We start from the raw sequence: 15277 nt of genomic DNA on the forward strand, positions 1-15277 counted from the left end.
GTCAGCTGGAGCCTAGGAGACGTCCAGGCATGGGCCACTGCCAAGGGCCATGTTTGGGTCCATGATCCTGCTGCAGCTGGGGTCTGTGTTGATCTCCATGGTCCATGTTAGCCCAAGGGGTCATTGGACATGGTCCATGTTAGCACAAGGGGTCACTGAAATCATGCTGTGCTGAGCCAGCCCTGCCTTTCAGTGGCTCTGGGATAGCTGGCCCTACCCCTCACTATGGCATGCACCTTACCTGGGCAGCACATTAGAGCTGGCATTGTAGTTGGGATGCAAGTGAACCGGCCCTGAGGTGGTGAAAGCAGGAAAGCTGACCCCAAACCACCCTCGTATGCCTCCTACAGCATTTGGGAGAGAGGGCTTCTGTAGCTCCCGTGGGCAAAACAGAAGAGCTGGCCCTGGTGATGTGAGTGTGGGGGAGCTGGATCTGAGGACCTGAGAGCAGGAGAACTGGCCTCGCTTCTTGTTGCAGGCTACATTGGGTGAGCTAGCCAAAGCTGGAGAGCTCATCCAGGTAGTGATAGTGAAGGAAAGCTGGTGGGCTGACCAACCCAGCTATCACCCAGGCCCAGAACCAGTGCTATGAGTTGGCCTACCTCAACATCATCTGAATCCATGAACTGTTGGAGCATGTGAAAGGGAAAAACCTACAGATACAAAACAGCAGGATTTCCATGACACAGGACAACAATGGGATATCCCAGAGGAGCCCCAGTGAGAGCCCATTGTTGGTGGTGTAGCAGAAACCAGAGGCCTCAAGCCTGACCAATGATTTGTGGCGATGAACACTTGCAAGTAAAGATGAATAGATGAATTGACTAAAGGGTAGACTGTGACTCAGCAGGCCACACTACAGCTTCTTTTGTTTGTTTGTTTGGTTTGGTTTTTTGTTTTTCTTTTAAGTTTGGTTTTGATTGGGGGGGGGGGTTGTGGGGAGGGAGATGTTGCAAGGGAGAGGGTGGATTTAAGGAGATGGGGAGATAAGTAGGACCGGAATGCATGATGTGAAATCCACAAAGAATACAAAAAAAGTTTTAAAAAAGATAGATATAAAAAGAATAGGGCAGTCACCTGGAAACTAGAGCTGGAGGGGCCATTTAATACCAAAAGACACAGCGAAAAGCAGGAGCCATGTTGGTGTGCATGCCTGTAATTCCAGCTGTTCCAAAGGCTAAAGAACAATACAGAATATCAGTGGAAACAATTTTTGAGAAAATAAAGTTGGCAAACTCTTAGACAAGTTAAGCAAAAGAAAGAGAGAAGACCTCAAAATTTTAAATTAGGCATAAAAGAGGAATATTAGTAGATACCACTGAAATCTAGAGGATTATTGAAAATGTATAACCTGATAAGTTATAAAACCTAGGGAAAAAATGGATAAATTTTTAGACACATGTGAACCAAAAGAATATAAGCAACCCAAAAATGATAGTGAGCAATGAAACTGGAGGAGTGATAGTCTCCAAACAAAGACAAAGTACCAGGCAGATTAATTGCTGAATTGTACCAGACCTCCGAAGAAGAGCTAAGACCTTCTCATACTATCCCACAAAATTGAAAGGGAAGGAATTCTTCTAAACTCACTACAAGAAGCTACTGCCACTCTGATGGCAAAACTGGGTGATGACATCACACCAAGAGAAAGCTACAGACAATTTCCTTGATGAACACAGATGCAAAAATCCTCAGTAAAACACCAGCAAACTAAATTAAGCAACAGAATATAATGATAAAACCTCAGAAGCAAGGTGGTTTCACTCTAGGGATGCTGGGATAGCAAATGAATTAATGTGATACAGCATAAAAGTGGAATAAAGACAAATTACATAATCATCTCAATGGATATAAAAAAGGTTTTGACAAAATTCAGCATCCTTCATGACCAAAAACTCTAAAGCAATTAGGAACATTAGGATCAGATTTCCCCATGATAAGACCTTTCTATGAAAACCCAGCAGTGAGTATTATACCAAATGGGGACAAGTGGACAGGATTCTTCTAAACCAGGGACAATTCTACTCTGTTCACTAATGTGGTGATCACAATAAAGTCCTGAGCTGTGTTCTACTATCTCTCTCCCACCCTCCCTCCCTCCCTCCCTCTCTCCCTCCCTTCCTTCTCTTTTATCTTTTTCTTTCAAATAGTCTCCAGTAGCCCAGGCTTGCCTTGAGTTCACAATGCAGCCGGTGACAACCTCGAACTTCTGATCTTCCTGCCTCCACTTCCTGAATGCTGGATTACAGGTGTGAGCCACCGTGTCTAGTTCATGCTGGGGTCAAACTTAGGTTCTGCAAGTCTACTGTCTCCTTTACTCAGCAACTCCATTGTCACAAAAGCCCAACCATTCTGTAAAGATAGTATGAAGGATACTTGATTCAAAAGCCCATGAATCACAAGGTTACATAAAGAAGCTACTCTAATCTAAATGCCCCCTGATACATGGAACACACCCAGTGCCTCCCGGAAGGAGATCTGGCAGGTCCCCAGGTCTCCTGCCCCTGGAGGCACATAGAGGGCAAGGGCCAGATCCCAGCAGCATCTCCAGCAGGACAGCCTCGGGGAGGTCATGGAGCAATTCTTCGTTTCTGTGGGGCTGCTTGTGTGCCTGGTTTGCCTGCTGAAGTGCGTGAGGCTTTCCCAGTACCTCCTGCTGCGCTCCTGGAAGGTTTTACCAAGGTCTTTCCTGCAATCCATGGGACAATGGGCAGGTAAGAGTACTCCCCGAGTCTTGCTGATTTGATTGCTCTTGTTTCTTTTTCTTATGTCTCAGAATGCCTCTGTGACTTCACATAAAATGAATGTTGTGGCTAGATAGCATGATTGGAATTAGAACTATCTGAAAATGAAGGTGTGGATCAGGAGATGGTGGAGGAGGGAGACTGCCCCTCTGCTCTTACCCATGCATCTATTACTTTGCTTGATTTTCTTCTTTTTGGAGTTTTTCTGATAATACAAATAATAAATAAGGCAGAAATACCTGTCTCCTCATCTATAGATTTCTAAACCCTGGGCTGGTATGCTTCTATTTTGCTAAAGGGTGTTTCAAAAAATTTGAAACCAAATGTTAATTTATTTTTTTTAAATGCATTTCATGCCCTTACTAACTTGGCAACTTTGCAAACTTTGTCATAGATTTTTTTTAATGACTATATGGGAAATTGTTCAGGATGAATTAATGAATTTCTAACTGATGCTTCTTACACTGTGCATGCACACATGTACATATATGTGCACACATATGTGATGTGTGCATACATGTGTTTGCTGCCTCTAGTAAACTTACTAAACCACCCGAGTTTGCATGCTCTAGTTCAAATATCCTACTGGGCACAATCAAATGCCCATGTGCCTGGTGCTACGAGACCTCTGCACAACTACTGCCCACTTAGACCCTCTAAGAACACTCCCCCAAAGCAGTTAAAATGGAGCTAGAGACTCCGTGGCTTCAAAGTGAAAAATATAATCTTAGCTTGTTTGGGAGTCAAGAGTGAATAACGTTATCATGAGCAAACATGTAATGTCTTCAGGCACAGACAAACCATGGAGGGAAAATATTTTAAGTAGACGATGAAAATCCCAGTAAGAAGGCTAGAAAATACTCAGAGAGAATATTCTGAGATCCATGTTCAATAAACTTGATGAATTTTTTTTGTTAACATTTTAAAAAATGTGCCCTTTAATTATTGGTGCCAAGGTCAGTTGCAGGTACATGTGTAGTGAATTGTGGTAATCTGTCTCCAATTTTGGGAATGAAGGGTGTAAGGGCCTTTGAGATTGTTGGGTACTAGCAGATAGTGGTATTGAGGATTAACTATCTAAAGACCTTGGGTTCCTGCACCCCCATTCCTGTGTCCTTTTTGCTAGGTTCCTTATCTTCCACAGTCACTGTGGGCTGCTGTCCTGTGGGGTGGAGGAGGGGAGGACCAGACTTCACTCTCAGAAGGGACCCTGAGGTGTTCTTAGGGTAACCACTGGGCAGGGGTGAAGCAATAACAGGACACATGCTTGCCCTTGAGGTGCTAAGGCTTGCATTGCCCCAAACCTTAAGAACCTGGATAAAATACTTGTTGGCTTAGTGCTTTGCTGCATTTCACAGTGTGTTTTCTAGATTTACAGATCCCTCGCAAAACTACACACACAACCCTTCGCCCCCAAACAAAACAGAAAAACCCTTCACTTCAAGTGTTCTGTCAGAGGTTACCAAGAGCTGGAAGCTTTGGAGTGGGAAAATGCGGTTTTGTGGTATTGCGAGCTCTAGACTGAGAAGTACGAAAGAATATAGCTGTGAGAAAGAGACATGTCCTGTTGCTTCAAGACTGTCACTGTTTCTTGCAGTGATCACCGGAGCAGGAGATGGAATCGGGAAAGCTTACTCATTTGAGGTGAGGTGGCCGCTTTCTTGAAGTTTAGATTTTGGAAATCAGGTCTTACCATGTCTCACTGACTGACCTCACATGGATTCTCTCTCTCTCTCTCTCTCTCTCTCTCTCTCTCTCTCTCTCTCTCACACACACACACACACACACACACCACACACACATACATCCTGCACCCCCTCTACACCCCTCCCCCACACACCCATACAATATAATAAAAAATGTTTAATCAGAAGGATGTCTCTCTCATTGCTACAGCCTGGAGCTTGACTTTTCCCTTAAAGGCACATTTACAGCTTGTGCTGCTGGGAGGCTGTGGAACCTCTAGAAAGGAACTAGGCTTCTGAGATGTGTTCATAATTTCCAGCTGCCCTGAAGTGAGTAGCTTTCCCCTGCTGAGTTCACTCATTATGAGTCCATAGCAAAGGGGTCAACTGGCCACAGATAGGAACTTCTATAACCTTGGGCCCAAATAAACTCTGCTGCCTTTTAAATGTTTACCTCAGGTATTTTATCACAGTGATCGAAAACTGACTAAGATCTGTGACTGTCTTAGGGTTTTATTCCTGTGAAGAGACACCATGACCATGGCAACTCTTATAAAGGAAAACATTTAATTGGGCCTGGCTTACAGTTTAGAGGTTCAAGCTATTATCATCATGGCACAACATGATAGCATGCAGGCAGATATGGTGCTAGAGAAGGAGCTGAGAGTTTTACATCTGGATGTGCAGGCAGCAGGAAGAGACTGCCACACTGGGCCTGGCTTGAGCATCTGAGACCTCAAGTGACCCCAGTGACCACTTCCTCCAATGAGGCCACATCTCCTAATAGTGCTACTCATATAGACCTGTGGAGTCCATTTTCATTCAAACCACCACAGTGGCCTATATTCTGAGCTACTTGGATTCTTTCAGATTTCTCATTCTTATCCATTTGGACCTGACTTTTTTCTTGTTACTTAGAGGAGATCCCAAGTCAAATGCTGCCTGAGTTGCTTGTTTCTTTACCATCTTATAAAGCAAGGGTTAGGAGTAAGGAGCTGGGGGCTGGGTAGAGTTGTCAGTCCTCACTCTGACAGGATCTTCTGACTCTGGCTAAGTGACACATCATCCTGGGGCTTCTGAGTCCCTGCCAGCACTGGAGAGTTCGCCTGTGAGCCTTGTGTCCTGACATTCTGTCACGTCCTTGACTAATTTTGCTTGTTCTTCTGTACAAACTCTTTAATATTTCCTTGTGTTCTTTTAAAAAGTTAATTAAATATTTTTTTCTGGGCTCCTAATTTTCCTCATGCAGGCTTTTCTCCATTTCAGAGTCCATTCTTCTCTCCTGCTAACTGCTGCTCCAGAGAAAGGGGTTCAGTCTGCGGTGGGCAGGACTCTATGGCTGAGAACTGGCGAATATGTGGGTGTCCAGAACTTGCCTCTGACCGTCACTGGCTGGATCTATGTCAGGGAGGTGGCAGCCTTCTCACCGGAGCATCTGCAAAGGTTAAACAGGATGAGAAGGGCAGAATGCTGCGTAGAAAAGACTTTTCAAGTTTAGCTTCTGTTTATATTGAAAGTTTAAATTGTGTCTCCTGGACCTGGGAAGATTGTTCACTCACTGGTTCCCAGCACCCATATGGTATCTCATAAACATCTGTAACTGTAGTTCCAGGGGATTAGGCACCTCCTTCTGGCTTCCAAGGGCATTGCATGCACATGGTGTTCCCTAGAGAAACACAACCAATTATGGAGAAGGAAGGAGGGAGGAGAGGAAGAGAGTGGGCGAGAGAGCAAGAGCAGAGTATGTATATTTGGGGAGAAATAGATCTTTTTAAAAGATTAGTTCACATTATTCTGGAAGCTGATGTATTCAAGATCTGCAGGATTGTCAGGAGGTGGTGGTGCATACCTTTAATCCCAGCACTTGGGAAGCAGAGGCTGCAGATCCAGGGATGAGGTTCTCCCATACTAGTGGGGGCAAATACTCAAGTTAAAGTCTTCTATGTTATTTCTTACTAAAATACACACTTACATGCCAACTGTGGCGGCACACCTCTGAAGTAGAGGCAGAAGTTGCATTCAGCTCCATAGCAATTTTGAGGTCATTCCGGGCTACATGAGATCCTGTTTCAAAAGACCAACAAATGAAAATCAAAAGACCATAACAAAAGAAACACAAACATACACACCCCTTCACAGAAACAGCATCATTAATGTTTGACCACGTGTCTGGGTATTATGATCTACTTGGGCTGACACATGGGACAGGCCATACTGGAGAAGGAATGTCTGAGACTTATTGTTACTTCTTTCTCTCCATGTCCCTTATTTCTTTAGTCACTTCCTCTCTGCTTAGAGAACTTCTGGTTGTTTTTTGGGGACAGATCTGTAGACAAAGCCTTCCCTTGGCTTTTCTTTACTCTGTAACTTCTGGGTTTCCCTGTCATTCTTGAAGGATAGTTTTGCTGGGTATAAAATTTATAGCTGACATTCCCTTCCTTTCGGTACTTGAAATAGATTGTAGTGCTTGCTTCTGGCCTTGATTTCTGAGGAGAAGATTTTGAATTGCTTTTCCACTGTGGGTAAGGTGTTGTTTCTCTCTGGATTCCTTCAATATGTTTTCTTTGTCTTTAGTTGCCAGAATTTTAGTTCTGACATGTCTTGGTACAACTTTCTTTGATGTTATCTTGCCTAAGGTCATCCCATGGTACTGGCATCTCCAAAACACTGGGATCTTCTGCTGCAACTGGACTGCATTTTCATCAGTAGCATCCCATAAGCTCTCTTCATGGTGCCAAGCCTCAACTTTGCATGACTCTTTTTTTTTTTTTTGGTTTTTCGAGACAGGGTTTCTCTGTGTAGCTTTGCGCCTTTCCTGGGACTCACTTGGTAGCCCAGGCTGGCCTCGAACTCACAGAGATCCGCCTGCCTCTGCCTCCCGAGTGCTGGGATTAAAGGCGTGCGCCACCACCGCCCGGCGCATGACTCTTTTAGTCCTGGACCTTCAGCTGCTACTGAGGCTGCATCTCACCCATGGCCTCTCCTGGCTTTCAAGTGCCCAGCCTCAGCTGCTCTCCATGACCCCTTCATGCCTTCAGAACCAGTACCACCTGGGTGATGCTTACACATTACCACATCTGGCTGCCAGCATGAGACACAACCTTGGCCTCCTCTGAAATACAGCTTTTCTGTGCTCTCAGGAAATACTTCCCAGAAGATTTCACCTCTGTGATGCTGGTCTCTTCTTAATCACTGCTAATTTCTTAGCTCTAGCACCAAGTATCCCAGCAAAGCAAAGTTTTGATTTAGCAGTTCTGGTATCTTGTTAATCACTGCTGATTCTTCAACTCCAGCTAACCAAAACCACATAATCTTAATTCTAAGTAACAAATGGCCCTGATAGAGTCTTTAAAGTTCCCTCTGAAACTTCACAAGCCAGGCTTCTATCCTCTGCACTGCTCTAAACATTCTTTTCTTCCAAGTTCCCACAGAGCTCTTAACATTCAATGGTTCTTCTAGCCCAAAGTTCCAAAGTCCTTCCACAATCCTCCCCCAAACATGGTCAGGTCTGTCACAGCAATACTCCACTCCTGGTTACCAACTCGTCTTAGTTAGGGTTTCTATTGCTTCAATGAAACACCATGACCAAAAAGCAAGTTGGGGAAGAAAGGGTTTATTTGGCTTACACTTCCACATTGCTGTTCATCACCAAAGGAAGTCAGGACAGGAACTCAAACAGGTCAGGATCCTGGAGGCAAGAGCTGATGCAGAGACCATGGAAGAGTGCTGCTTACTGGCTTGCTCAGCATGATTTTTTTTTATAGAACCCAGGATCACGTGCCTAGGGAACGGCACCACCCACCATGGACTGGGCCCTCTCACACGGATCACTAATTAAGAAAATGCCTTACAGCTAGATCTCATGGAGGCATTTCTTCAACTGAGGCTCCTTCCTCTCTGATGATTCTCGATCTGTCTGTCTTAGAAATGTTATTGTGTCTATTTATTTCTTTATTTAGAGACAAAGCCTCTCTTTGAACCTGGAGCTACCTAGTTAGTCCTGCAGGTTGACCTGTCTCTGCCTCCCGAGCTCTTAGATTACAGATGTATATTGTTATGTGGGGGCATTTCCCCCTGTGGATGCTGGGGCTGGGCATGCAGCAGCTCCCTGTGCTTGCACAGACAGCAGGCGCCTTCCCATGAGTCTTCTCCCAGTCCCACTAAGCACTCCCACTAACTTTCCCTCTTCTGATCCTTTAATCAGAGAAAGTGAGCTTCCTTGGGATTTATCCTCTGCTCCAGCTTGATTAAACAACTCTGGGAATTTCAAGATAGTGCTTAATGGCAGGAATAGGGGAACATGCTTCTCTGGCTTTCCGGAAGCCTATTCTGTGCACATTCAGTTTAATCCACATTCATCTTTAAAGTGGCAGGAGAGGCTTTGCCTCTTGTTAAAGGAATTTCAAGTATCAACCAAAGCAGGTGGGAAAAAACAAAGCAAAACAAAACAAAACAAAAAACTTTTGGAAGGGCTGGGCTGGGAGGCAGAGGGTGGGCTTCCACCTCTGTGGCTAGCTGTCTGCACCTGAATTCCAGCCCTGTCTTCTATTCTTGGCCACACAGAAGAAGCCCTGTCTTGTTCCCACCCCCGGGTGTAGATTAGCAGCCACAAGCACCTTCCTTGACCCAGGCTCCCATTCAAGCCAGCAGAGATCCAGGCCTGGTGGGCAGTGCATTATGGGAAAGGCCTTGCTGGGGCTTAACTCTCTGAAAAGGGACTGAGACCCGCATATGGGGCCTGTCAGCCCCGACTTTCTCAAAATAAGATTGAGTCCTGCTTGAGCAGACAAAGGGGGACAATACTACCCAGACCACTTCACATGCTGCACGGAAACTCTCTCCAGAAAAAGGCGCCACCAAGGAGAGGCTGGAGCCCACAGGCAAAGAGTACCCTTTGTGCTGAAAATGCAAATTGTTTTCCATTTAATGGACAACTTCCCCTTCAGGAAGCTGATGAAGTGAACTGGGAGACAAAAGTCCTTCATTCTTAAGTCACCTTTGTGACAGATTCCAGCTCTCAGAAGTGGTGGGGGGTGGGGACTCTGTATGAACCATCAGCCCAGAATTGCCACAGCTCTGGGTTTACGGGTTTTTCCTCCTAATTAATGTTTTATTTTGGTCAATGTATTTTATTTTTAAAACTGCTTGGCGAAATCTTACTTTAATTGGCATTTTCCAGAGGGGTGGTGATGATTCTGTGTATGTTTTTGTTTCAAAGAGATATAAAGAAAACAACAGAAAAACTCATATACATAAAATAAACATAAATCTTCTTTAAAAAAGAAAACTCTTAAGTAGATACAGATGTTGAGAATGTGGCAGCAGCGAAGGGCCTTGATAACATTCAGAGGGTTTGTAGTGATGGGTGCTTTCCCGAGAGAGCTCTATCTAGTTAGCGTCCTCGCTTCAGCTCTGCACAGCAGCTCTTCACCAGCCGTCCACTCTGGGTAAAGAGAAGGGGAGAGAAACCGCTGCACATGCCCATCTTTTCTTGGACAGAGAAAAGGTCCTTTAGAGGCTGTGACTTCCTGCCTGATCGATCATATGCCCAGAAGGGGGATCCAGCTTTACTAGGACCTCTAGTGTTGGACTTTACCGTGTTGTTTAGCTTCTGCCCATGGAGCAATAGTGAGAGCCCTCTGTCTCCAAACCCTGCTCTCAACTTCCCTTTTTTGGTGGTGGTGTTGCTGTCCATTTTTTGAGGCAGGGTTTCTCTGTGTAGTCCTGGTTGTCCGGAAACTCACTTTGTACACCAGGCTGGCCTTGAACTCAGAGATCTGCCTGCCTCTGCCTCCTTAGTGCTGGGATTAAAGGCATGTATCACCACTGCCTGGCTCAACTCACTTTTTTAGGAATATCCTAAAGGAGCTCTTCCTTCAGAAGGCTGGGTACTTCATTCAGTGAGTAAACTGACAGTAGATAAATAACACGTAAAAGGATGCAGATTTCAAACCATCCTAAGTCATGCATGTATGAGACTGGTGAGGGGGCAAAATGGCTGGAATTTATGTAGGGCAAAAGGAGATAGGGACTGGGCCTTTGGGGAGAAGGGAGGTGGTACAGGAAAGTGGTGATACAGATGAGAGTCTCCCAGGTAGCAGCCATCATGGTCCCCCTGGGCAAGTGTCACACTGCAATCTGCTTATGTGTGTGTGTGACAAGAAAAGCCTCTGCCTGCATCATGTTTCCTTTATGAATATTTATGTGTGTGTTATGTTTGTGTGCATTAATGTACACATGAATGTCCCTGGATAGGAGCTGAAGTTACAGGTAGTTGGAAACATCCCATATAGGTGTGGGAACTGAACTCTGGTCCTCTGTAAGAGTAGTACACACTCTTAACCATTGAGCCATCTCTCCAGCCCCTTGTTTTATCAAATGACTAATTACTTATTACTTTATTTTTGCAAAAGGACAGCTTTTAGAAATGTTTGTTTCCAATGGCAATTTCTCCAAGTAATCAACTCAAAATATACCACAAGAGTATATTTAATGTGGGATAGTTGACTCTTTGCTCTTTGGGGAGCTGTGATTCCGGCACAGACATTTGGACAGCTCTGCTCTCCATAGTGGTTCTCAGGGTGTGCTATCTCAAGGAAGCCTCATGATTGTTGCCAGCCTTCAGGGATGGCCATTAAAGTTGACTTTGATTGTTCTTGTGGTATGGTGCATGCATGCGTGCATGTGTACATGAGTGTGAGTGTGTCTATGTATGTTTGTGAGTCTGTGTTACAGTGTTAGCCAAGAGTACCACCTTATCAGGAAGCCTGCTAGCTAGGCTAGTGTTGAACTTCAATATTGGCCTCTGCTGCCAACTTATTCTTTATGAGACTGATATGATCTGACACCACCCATGATAAGTTGAGGTCTCTTATTCTCCAAACTATAGTTTGAAAAAATGGCCATCCCTGAAGGCTGGCAACATGAGGCTTCCTTGAGATAACACACATTAATGAATATTCTTGATTGTTAGTGGCCAGAGAATTTCAGAAACAAAAAAACACTATGCAAAGTCATTTATTTTTAATATTCTTTATCTGGACAGTTTGGGGACTATTCCCCAGCATCTAGGAGGGCTCTCTACACACAATGTGGCAGATGAGAACAGTCACCATTCTGGAGGCAATGTTCTGGTGGCTGTAGGAAATGGCCCAGAGTGCATCCATGCATTAAAGTCACCAACCCAAGGAAAAGAATTGTTTTGCTCTGGCCTTGGAGATCATCTCTTTCCCTTGCTCTGTATCAGTCTGTCTTATCCCAGCAGGGAAGTTCTTAAAATCTAGTCTGTATGACTTCAGCTGCCCCAAACCCCAGTTTACCTTTCCCATCTGGCCTTGTTTTAAAAATTCATTCTTGCTGATGTATCTGGAATGTGGTCCGCTGATTCTTCAGTGTTGTAGAGCATCACATTATCACTCTACTATAGCATTCCGGTGTGTCCCAATTTAGTTATGCTTTCTTCAGTCAACAGACACCCATGTTTTATGTCAGTCCCTGTCTCTTACAGGACAGGTATATAAGTTAACAGCATCCATAAGAACAGAACTGCCAAGTCATAGGCTATGTTTCCCAATGGTCAGCATGACTAGATGACAGTATTTGTTCTCTAGAGAGTCTGAGGTGTCAAGGTTATAGGCACTCCATAAAAAGAGAGAACTTGACCTCCTTTTATTTTTTTAGAGGATTACACAATTTTGGAATGATTGTTTTTTTTGGAATGTTTGGTAGAATTTACCCAGAGGATAATCTGTGCCTGAAATTCTCTTTGTGGGACAACTTAAAATACTCATTTGTGTCCTTATTGCCTTATTATTAACATGGGTTTTTGTTTTGTTTGGGTTTTGGTTTTTTGAGACTGGGTCTCTTTACATAATTCTGGCACTATATAGACAAGGCTGGCCTCAAACTTACAGAGATCCATTTGTTTCCCAAGTGCTGGGACTAAAGATGTATGCCACCATGTGTGGAAACATTTGTTATGTTTTGAAGTGATTATAGAATTCTTCAAGTTATTTCTCTTGGATTGGTTTTAGAAATTTATATTTTTTTCCTTCTCATTTATTTTATGAGTGTGAGTGCTTTGCCTACATGTATTTAAGTGCATTGCATGCATACCTGGTACTGGCCGAGGTTAGAAGAGGGTGCCAGATCCCTGGGAACCGAAGTGATTGTGAGTCACCTAATGTGGGTTCTGGGAACTGGACCTGGGTCCTCTGTAAGAGCGGCAAGTGCTCTTAACTGCTGAGCCATCTCCCCAGACCCTGCAATAGCTCTTCATCAGTTTTAAAGAACTTTAGCAGAAATTGTGTCATCTAGTTCCTAGGACTCCCTAGGAAGGCTCTATCCCCATTTCAGAAAATGAGAAGAAACCAGGAGAGACAAGACAGCTGGGCCCAGCTGGGCCCCCGGCAGCACAGGTACGGTTGCTTCTTCCGGGGACTGTTGTGGTGAAGATGTTTGATGTTGTCTCTGGAGCTGTTATTCAGTTCTGAAGCCTCCATTTCTCTTTCATTTTTTCTGTTTCCACCAAAGCAGTGCTGGAACTACTTGCCAACCTTTAAACTGAGTTGTTTCATTTCCTTAATTAAAATAAAATTAAAATTTAATGTCTTCGTGTGTGTGTGTGTGTGTGTGTGTGTGTGTGTGTGTGTATGTGTGTGTGTGTAGGTAAATGTCTGCCACAGTGTGCATGTGTGTACATGTGTGTGTGTACACATGCTTGTCTATGTGTGTGCATCTCTGTGTGTGCATGCATGTACGTGTGTGCACATGTGTGTGTACATGCATGTGTACATGCTTGTGTACGTGTGTGCACGTATGTATGAGTGCAGGTAAATGTCTGCCATAGTGAAAGGTCAGAGGACAACTTTGAGAGTTGGCCTCCACCTTCTACCTTGTTTGAGACAGGGTCTCTTGTTATTATGTCAGTCTAGTTGGCCTGTGAGCTTCTGGGGATTTGCCTTTCTCCACCTCCCATCTCAACTCTGCTATAGGAGCAATATTATAGATGTGTGCTACCTGGTCTGACTTTGCATGTTTTTGCTGATCCAAACTCAGGTTCCCATGCTTTCAGAGCAACGGCTTTACCCACACCACCTTCTTTTTAGCCTTTTTATTTTACTATGTTCTTTTTTGATGTAAAAATTAAAAATAACTTTTTTTTAAAAGACAGGTTCTTATTGTGTAGCCCAGGGTATACTTTAACTAAAATTGTGTTTGTTTTTGAGGCAGAATTTTGCTACACAGCTCAGGCTAGCCTCAAACTTGTAGCAACCTTGCTGCCTGTGCCTCCCATGTACTGGGATTTACAGGTGTATGCACCACACCTGGCTAGAATTGTCTAACTGCCTGCCCCTTTCCAAGGAAATAAAGTGTCTTGCATTTCTGAGAATTCTTTTGTGTCCACTCAACACAGCTTTAAGAAACAGCCTTTTTGGTTTTCTCTCACTCCTCTGAGGATGGCAACCTCTCTTCTTTTAAATGTGGTCTCTGGAGGCTCTTCCCTGACGGCCTCTTCCCTTTGCCTGATCCCCTGCCTGACGTGTTTGCTGCCTCCCACAGATGTGCCTGGGCCAGCTGTTCAGGGATGAAGAGCCTGACATACTGGACCGTTGTGTAGGCCCTTGGGCTGCCTGTAGGAGAGGTGTTTTGGAGTCTTTTCTCACTTCCTGCCTGGTTGGTGGCTGTTAAGGCTCATTTCCTCTTTGTACCAACACCCCTCCTGCCCTCAGCTCTGGGGCAGAGAAGGGCACCTGGGCTAATGGCTTTAGAAAGAGCTGGGACCCAGCACTCCTTATCTGGCTTCTTTGCCCCAGCTGTGGTGCTGGTGTGGCCTGAGAGTTTCCAATGTTCAGGAATTTTGATAAAAATTTCATTGATTATTTCAAAATAGGAGAGAGGATTTTGAATATTCAAACACAAATAAATGATCTATATCTGAGATGTCAGATATGCCAGGCTCCCAAAGTGATCATTGCATTCTGTGCACATACACTGAAATGTCACATTAAAATCACGATGTGTCAATTAAAAAGAGCATCTGTTATCTACATATATGTCTATGTATATAAAAATATGTATGTATATACATTTTTTAAGTTAAAGGTTTTTTTTTTTTTTGTTTGTTTGTTTTGTTTTTTTTGTTTTTTTGGAGCTGAGGATCGACCCCAGGGCCTTGCGCTTGCTAGGCAAGTGCTCTACCACTGAGCTAAATCCCCAACCCAAGTTAAAGTTTTAAATTATGTCTATGCATTGGGGAAGGGGTATGTGCACATTGAGTGTAGGTGCCTTTAGATGCCGAATCATCCCCTAGAACTGGAGACCAAATTCAGGTCCTTTGGAAGATCGGCAAGTGCTTCTAACATTTGAGCCTTTTCTCCAGCCCTTCTCAGGCTTTTCACAGAGACAACTTTCAGAAGATGAACTCTTGCTTCATGTTTGTATGGGTTCGTCGGAGCCAGCTTATTATTTGTGTGGTTTCTATAGTGTGTTTCCTTACCAAATGTCTACTTGCTTCACCCAGCAATTAAAATCTCTAGCTGAGCCCATGCATTTTTACCTCCTGTTCTGCTAACTCTTCCATGGAAAGCTTTTCATCTAGGTAATCAGGAGTAGAACTGGTATGTCTCCAGGAGTTAGCTTTTTATGATGTCTATTTCCAACAATACTTACTTGCTTTAATGCTGATTTTGATTGACTTAATAGATCTGTCTTTTTCTTTTGGTTGGTCTTTATTGCTTTCATTTGCTCTTGTTGCCATAACACAAACACTCCAAAGTTACACAATTTTCTATCCTGGATCCTGAAGCTGTCTAAGGTCTTCAGACAGCAGCTGACTCATTGGTGTGC

The 15277-nt window shown here is 44.0% G+C and overlaps 1 protein-coding gene across 3 annotated transcripts in view; it reads left to right on the forward strand.

Annotated features, from left to right (window-relative positions):
- The first annotated feature begins 2528 nt into the window (after positions 1–2528).
- Positions 2529–15277, forward strand: part of Hsd17b3 (hydroxysteroid 17-beta dehydrogenase 3) — a 30538-nt gene continuing 17789 nt past the window's right edge. For all 3 annotated transcript variants that reach the window (XM_059262750.1, XM_059262752.1, XM_059262751.1), the window contains exons 1-2: positions 2529–2714; positions 4342–4388. In XM_059262750.1, coding sequence (XP_059118733.1) covers positions 2573–2714; positions 4342–4388 — 189 coding nt within the window. In that variant the 5' untranslated portion in view covers positions 2529–2572. The remainder of the gene's footprint in view (positions 2715–4341; positions 4389–15277) is intronic.

This window comes from Peromyscus eremicus, chromosome 5 (assembly GCF_949786415.1).
Source record: "Peromyscus eremicus chromosome 5, PerEre_H2_v1, whole genome shotgun sequence".
NCBI classification, from domain to species: domain Eukaryota; kingdom Metazoa; phylum Chordata; class Mammalia; order Rodentia; family Cricetidae; genus Peromyscus; species Peromyscus eremicus.